Genomic DNA, 7684 nt, shown 5'->3' with positions numbered 1-7684 from the left:
AGATAAAAATAGCGTCAACATACTCCGTCGCAGGCAAAGCACTTAATTTACACTCCTCTTCCACCCGCGTTTGCTCCGAGTATCCATCACGGTGTGGAATGAGCAAATGCATCGGCCAACTTTCGTCCGTGAGCTTGTTGTCTGTCTTGCGGAGGCTTTTGGCTTGAGTTCGACCTGCTTTGCTGCATCCCTGCGCGGTGTTTCTGGCTATCGTCGTACTTCCCGGTTTTGGCCTTGTGTTCTACAGTGTGTGTGGAAAAATTGAGTCGTCGTTACTGGTTTTTTGTTTGCACTACTTTGGTTTGGAACCTCGAGAGTGATAAACTGCTGCTCCGCGTCAGACCTCTTATAAGCAAACCAGTGTTCCAGAAAAGTCATCTGACTGGGGGTTTATCGTTTTTTTTATCGTGGGATGGACACATTTCTCTTACCGTGGGGAATGTTTTTGACGACACATCGTAAACGACAATATATCGCCCATCCCTACCGGCCTCTCACCTTGCTTATGTCCAGCATATCAGAGTAGCTGAGCAGCGCCACAGGAATGTCGATCTCCTCGTACTGAGTCTTGTTTCCTGCAGGTGGTGTCTGCAAGTAGAGAAAGAAAACGAGAGAAACGTTCTGTTTTACGAAGCGCCAAAAGTAATTAACCCTCCCAGTGAAAACACACAACAGCCTTCAGATGTTCGTAGTTCTGAGCCGGGTTACCAGTCTGTCCTTGCTGACTATGAGCAGGCCCTTGGCGCCGTTGAGCTGGGCTAGTCGGACTTTCTCGTAGAAAGTGCAGTTGCCTCTCATCACCATGGGGATGCGGTTTGGGAAGCCTCCCTCCGGGACTTCAGAGAGCGAGCACAGGACCGATGTAGTCAGGTCATAGATCTGAAGACGGGACTGCGAGATAAAAGGTTTGCAGTGTTAACCAGAGCTGGAAGGAAATTCTGTTACAGAGAAACACTTAAAAATGATCTTTATTTATTAATATTATTTATTTAATTCTTAAAACCCATCTTTTCTCCGTGGCTTTTGACACCTAGAGATGTCGACTTTATTTACTTGATTTAATTTCTTATTTTATTGCTTTTTATTGTTTTTTCTACTCATGTTTTATGTCTTTTCATTTTATTGTTGTATTTTATATGTAATTTTGCACCTCATGTGAGCTGTTATGTCTTTTATTTATGATGTTTTATTTATTCTTCTGTACAGCACTTTGGTCAACTTTGGTTGTTTTAAAGTGCTTAACAAATGAAGTTGGATTGGATTTCCAAATGCTTCATAAATCAGTGAAAACGAGCTGATAATTCCTGTCGCTGCTAACAGACCGGAGTCAGTACAGATCCATTGATTATAGACGTTAAAATGATGAAACTACTTCTGAATTTAAAAAGACTTTGTGCTGAAGAGTTGTTCTTTGTCCTAATCGTACAATTATTTACAAAAGTCTAATTTATTAACGACCTAGAGACTAATTCCCTCATTTATTTCCTGCAGGATGAATATTCCTATATATATATACACACATATATATATATATATAACACATCTTGTCTCAGGCTTCCTGAAAAAACACTTCATCGATCCCCAAGCGTGAGTGGCTGTGAAACATTTTACAGTTAATGTTATTATTGCTCACAGACGCGGTTACACCTCTCGCCGCTCGCTGGTGACTTACTGCCTTATTGAGGTCCTGAGGTAGACGAGCCCACTGCGAGTTGAAGAATATGCAGTAATCCTTTCCTTTGCTTTTGCCCTTGTCACTGAAATGGGCCATGCCATACTCTCCCACCACCTGTCAACATAAAAACAACGTCTGTGTCACAAAAAGAGACAAAATATGAAACATAAATACGACGGATTGACGACTCAGGTTAAGTTTAATTGATAACCTGTCACTTTACTCCACAAATAAGCCATTAATTGACATCTATAAGTTCTTACATGTTATATTTATGACTGCACAGTGACGATAATGTACATACGAGCCGTCCCGCACTTCTGAATTCATTATAATCAACACCAGTTTGAGGAAATGTAACAATCGTTGTTGGTATGAATCCATTACACTGATTTATCAATGTGTTCAACTTAAAAACACTTAAATAAATGCATATTTCTAAACTACAAACCCAGACACAAGAGAGGAAAACTAATAATGGGCCTTTTATATGAAGGGGACAGTTTCTCTCTATTTAATCTGTTTTTATAATAATATTATTACTACATGTACACTGAATATTAGTAAATATAGTGTAGTTTGAGCTGCTGTTGAATTGTATATCAAATCTACACAACCTGATGTAAAATATGATTTATACCTTTCATGGTAAAATGAAATATAGTTTCAACAACAGCCTCTAAAGTTACCATTAGGTTGAACCGACACCTCTTTTAGTCTATTTCCACTGCTGTATATCACAGAAAACACAACAACCACGGCTCAGGATGAGTTATACTTCAAAGTTCAGTCTGTTTAAACATTTTAGGGAAACAAATAATGATCAGACGAGCACACATTTCACCCTGAAGCCTTAAACTCACTGATAGAGAGCCAACATTATCCGACCCAGTGTGTCCTAATAGCTACTAAACTGCAGTCCGTATCAACCCTCGGTAGTGTCAGTGTGGCAGTGAATCAGCAATAATCCCTCCTCTGTTAAAACCACATTAAAAAAAAAAGGTGAGTGAAGCTTTTTTCCAGGGCCCTCGTAGCATCCGAGCTAATAATCCCGAAAGCACGGGCAGAGAGAGGCAGAGAAACAAAACAAAACAGGCGGTTTTTATCGGTCACGTGTCGCTGCGGGAAGTAAACGCACCACATAAGCAGCTCACGAAGACACACGGTCGGTTTTTCTCACCTTTTGGAGGAGAAAAACGACCCAAATCAGAGTTTCTGGGACCCTCATGACGTTAGCTTGTTGTTGTTTCCCCCAGCAACCAGCCAACCGCTCGGCTCGAGCCCCTCACACGAGCCCCCACCAGCTGTTCTGACAGGCCCCGCCCACTCGGCTGTGCGAGCGCTCTGATTGGCTGTGGCCGCCGAGGAGGGGAGCTCGTCTCTGATTGGTTCAAGTCGAAGTCAGTCAGGAAGATGGGGAATTTTAGTTTATTTTAATTTTAATATATTATTATTATTTTATTATTATTATTTTTTTTAACACACACGCTTACTATTTTTATTTATTTTATTTTAACATTATTTTCATTTTCTAACACACACACACGCTTACTATTTTATTTATTTATTTTAATTTTTAATATATTATTTTTATTTTCTAACACACGCTTACTACTGTTTTAATTTTAGTTGAACAAACTGATTGATTGTTGATTCATTGTAATTAGATTAGCTTATTGACTGAGATTGATTGATTGTGACTGTGATTGAGTCAATCAATAGTTACAGTATTACAACAGTTGAAAATTTAATGTTATTGTAAATATTTGTTTTCCTTTATTGTTATTATTTTATTTCAACCTTGCTTTGGCAATATCGTACAGTGTTACTTCATGCCAATAAGCCATTTGAATTGAATTGATATTGAATAGATAGATAATAGTAAGATAGATAGATATGATACGATAGATAGATAGATAGATACGATAGATAGATAGATAGATAGATATAGATAGATAGATAGATAGAATATTTAATCTAATGGAATATAATAACCAGTCGGAATAGTACTATAAAGAAAATAGTCTACAGCCATAAGTGACTTTGTGAATCACTGTACTTAAGCCATATATATTAGATATAGATAAGAATAGAAATTATAAATACAACAATAAATAAAGATATAAAACAAATACAAAACAATAAAAAACCAAAAGAACGACAGTAATACCCGGAGTGCTAAACATGGCTCCACTAGGACGGGCCAGTTAATGTGAGTGTGATATTTATTTATGGTTACAAGTTGATCCTGTCATTAATATGAACCAATACTTCAAATTATGAGTTAATTAATGATAAGTAAATACATTCTTGTGATACAAAAATGTCTGTTTCTGTATCTTGAGCTCAGGGGGTTGAAAGGATTGAGCGATTGGTTTGAGCTTTTAATAGAGTTCAAGGTTTAAAAACATAAGTTAATGTATAATTATGCACAACGTGCAACTGATCAGACCCAGAGCCGTTGATCTTTGCTTCAATATGTTTTTTTTTTTCATGTCTTTTATACCCACAGGCCGTCACTCTGACCAAACAGCTTAACTGTCCTGTACAATACCCTTGGATCTTAATATCCACCGAACCTGGGAAACATTTATTACTTATTGTTCCCATTGTTGAAAATTCAATTTTCTTTTTTAAAACTGAAACAATAAATTCTATTCTAGATACATCTAACTATCGCTTGTTGCATATGTATGTACTGTACTTTACGAGTAGACTCATATCCACCTACCTCATGTACATAAAGAAACTGCCACATAAAATATTTAATTAACATCCTGTGCTCTCCGCACTATTAAGCACTATGTTGGTAAAACTACAAATGTTTGTTTATAGATTGTATAACTGCACACTATTAATCTGTCTTTTTTTGTTGAACTTGTTTTTCGTTTATTTTGCTGTTTGTCTGTGTTTGAACATTGAGAGCCAGTACAAGTCCAGAAAAGAGTCAAATTCCAATAAAAGTGACTTCTGGACCACTGATTCTGATGTTTGAAATGATATAAATAGAGTGCATACAAGTACAACTTAACCTGAACTATTGGAAGCAACAATGTTAATTTCTGTAGTTTTCCTATACTTATTATTTTTTTCTTCTAGCTACATCTATTATAAATAAACACTGAAGACTTAGTACTAGATTGTAGATGTGTTAACTACCAGTCAAAGGTCGAGGCACCATTAGACATGCTATATGACTGTATGTAACCTTTACTGAACTGTTTCTACTTTTCAATGACATCCTTCCCATTATCTTACGCTCTTAATACATTTTTCACTGTGATATATTATGTGTTTTTGTGCCTCGTTAGCCAAGAAGAGGTGAAGATTGCCTAAATACGATGAACGAATCTAAACACACCAAGTGAAGATTGACTACCGTTTCAAGGCGATAAGAGAGTTCTCCCTTCTGTACTACAAGAAAATGTGTTGTATCTCTGATCCTTAATTGGATCAGCACTTGTAACGTAGCACAGTGCTGTAAGCTCTGTCCTCTCAGCTGAAATAGGATTCACTCGTGGTTTACCTCTTCTCTATTACACCTGACTTTATTAAATATACAAAAGACACTGTTTGTTTGCTATTATTATATATTCCTGTTCATCTCCTCAATGAGGGGAAAACTTCAATTTTCCACACATGAAAACACATAATACATAATTAATAATAAATTTGAATATTCAGGTGCTATATCTTTCTGTGTATAATATGACTCTTTATTTTGGTGTCATTTATTAATTTTATACAACCTCTACATTATTGGTAACTTTGGTTCTTCATCTGTTCTTTAATGCAGTTCTGACACACGTTAGACTACTTTTATCTAACTTACAGCTCCACGAATTATTTTACACATTACAGAAAGATGTAACTACAAGTTTACCATCCCTAACATTTATTTTCAGTGTAGATTAAGTTCACCACAACGCCTCTATATATGTACATATGCATATTGTTGTGGTTTTTAGTAATTAACCATCCTCATGCTCGATCTATATATTTTCATAGATTAAACAGCTGTCAGTTACATATGAACACGGATGTCACTCAATGGACCTCTTTGCTAAATTTGATTGCTTATTGAACTGCGTGTAAATAGAAGTTGCATAGACAGCCTATATTATTTGACAACACACATTATTGAGAGTTGAACTGTCATATAGACTAACAGTAATAAATATTTGTGTATTGTAATTGTAATTATATGATTATCAAGTTATTCATCCACTTATGGTTATATCTGGATAGGCTGCTGCAATATTTATATTGTGTGTGTTTTTTAATGGGATCATTTATTTAAAGTTGTTTTCTAAATTGGGCCTGCAATCATAACTCACCTGTGATGGTGTAATAAGTACCATTTACTCACAGTACTTACTAACAGTGCTCAACCTTATACTTCTACCCCTATTACAGTCTAAGCTAAATAAACTAACAATTTCCTGCAAACGCATTGATCGGGGCTCTTTTTACCTGATTGTCTTTTTCTGAGCTCATGAAAGTTGAATTCCAGAGAAACATGGTCCTCCAAATTATTATTTCGGTGATTATCCATCACGATAGATGGAATAAACTACACAATCCAGCATATAAAAATACAGTTAAAATGGCTCAAAAATTAAAACATCTACAGCGTGAAATGTAGGCTAACACATTAATGCACAGTAAAATAAATCTAAACACATCCTAATAGTAATACTAAGGACCTTGTTTAAGCACAATTATGGTATTCAACCTTTTATTTAAAGGGTATATTCAGATCACTGAAAACTTTCCAGAGCAATTTTAAGACTTATTTTAAGTTTAATTCTCAGATTCACTCTTACTCCACGCGACAATCTTTAGAATCTTCATTCCCCAATGATTTTTTACGGCAGAGGTAATTTCCTTTAACATTTAGGGGGTAACCAAAATTATGGAATAACTTTTCCCATCCTGGCAAAAAACTCCAATCTCTATAAATGTTTCAAAAAATGTTTAAAAGCCATTTAACTGCTGTTTTAAAAATTCTAAATTCACACCAAACACGATTTTTATATCATGTTATGATTTTTGTTTTCATATTGTTAATTGTTGTTGTCATGTATACTGTTGTTGATGTTATAACATTTTTTTTCCTATTATCAGTTTTTATTCTTTATTAGTTTTATTATTTTTGTATGTCATTTTCTGTTCCTTATAAATATGAAATTTTAGGTGGAGGCTTTAAATACCCATCTGAGTTTTCTGCAATCTCCCCTGCACTTTACACTATTAGTTAATCTTTGTCGTGTTTTTTTAATTGTATCTCTAATTTGTGCAAAATAAAATAAAATAAATAATAAACTTAGTAAAAGAAGTATCTGAATGATCTTAATATAGGTCTCCACCGACTGAAACTAACAAGTCCAAAACCAATGAGCATGTTATTATCACTATTGTTACATTAATTCATTGTGTTATTCTATCCTTAATGGCAACCAGCGTTTATTTGAAGGACCTCAGTCCTCTTTAATCTCTGCATGCTCCTCAGTCTTCTTTCAATCTCTACATGATCGATCTTTGTTATCTCACTGACGTTCATTCCTCGCATGAGTCATTCCTTTGTTCTTCTTCTGCCGGAATGTTCGACTCGCGTCAATGACACTCACCGAACTTAAGCGACTCCTGCCTTCAGAATAAAAGGGTAAATTTTTACTTGATGTGTTTATGCACTTTATACTGTAAAACTTGAAAAACCATTGCACCTCATGACCTGAACACATCGTTTCTTATACCAGAGACACAGTTTTTTTTTTTCCTGCATGGTGATTTGGAACTTGAATTTATTGATTTTGATACATTAAGATAGATAAATAAGATAGATAAAGATAATTCATTTATTTATCCCTAAAGGAGAATTCTTTTGACACAGCAGCAATAGGCGTAAAGGCAGCGCAAAAAAGACAGAAACAAAGATATTCCAGTAAAAATATTGCTAATATTATTTTAATTTAGAAGATATAAAAATATACAATTAAAGTATATACA

General features: G+C 35.2%; 1 protein-coding gene across 1 annotated transcript; it reads right to left on the bottom strand.

Moving 5' to 3' along the window:
• Window positions 1–483: 483 nt before the first annotated feature.
• On the bottom strand, window positions 484–2987 carry LOC118334459 (signal peptide peptidase-like 2B). The gene is made up of 4 exons (XM_035670373.1): window positions 2856–2987; window positions 1673–1789; window positions 709–891; window positions 484–588 (listed from the first exon to the last, which is right to left on the bottom strand). The coding sequence occupies exons 1-4, from the start codon at window positions 2901–2903 to the stop codon at window positions 484–486; spliced, it is 453 nt and encodes a 150-aa protein (XP_035526266.1). The 5' UTR covers window positions 2904–2987.
• Between the last annotated feature and the right edge of the window lie 4697 nt (window positions 2988–7684).

Source organism: Morone saxatilis, unplaced genomic scaffold, assembly GCF_004916995.1.
Source record: "Morone saxatilis isolate NCDOM2014 unplaced genomic scaffold, NCSU_SB_2.0 Contig23, whole genome shotgun sequence".
NCBI lineage: Eukaryota > Metazoa > Chordata > Actinopteri > Moronidae > Morone > Morone saxatilis.
Note: the sequence above shows the minus strand (reverse complement) of the source record. Positions and strands in the feature narration are given on the sequence as shown.

Bases quoted from the DNA above. Each gene is read 5' to 3' on its own strand.
- LOC118334459 (XM_035670373.1), bottom strand. From the start codon at position 2,903: ATGAGGGTCCCAGAAACTCTGATTTGGGTCGTTTTTCTCCTCCAAAAG. The intron at 1,790-2,855 runs GTGAGAAAAACC...TTATGTTGACAG, and splicing joins TCGTTTTTCTCCTCCAAAAG to GTGGTGGGAGAGTATGGCAT. The intron at 892-1,672 runs GTAAGTCACCAG...TTTATCTCGCAG, and splicing joins CTCAGGACCTCAATAAGGCA to TCCCGTCTTCAGATCTATGA.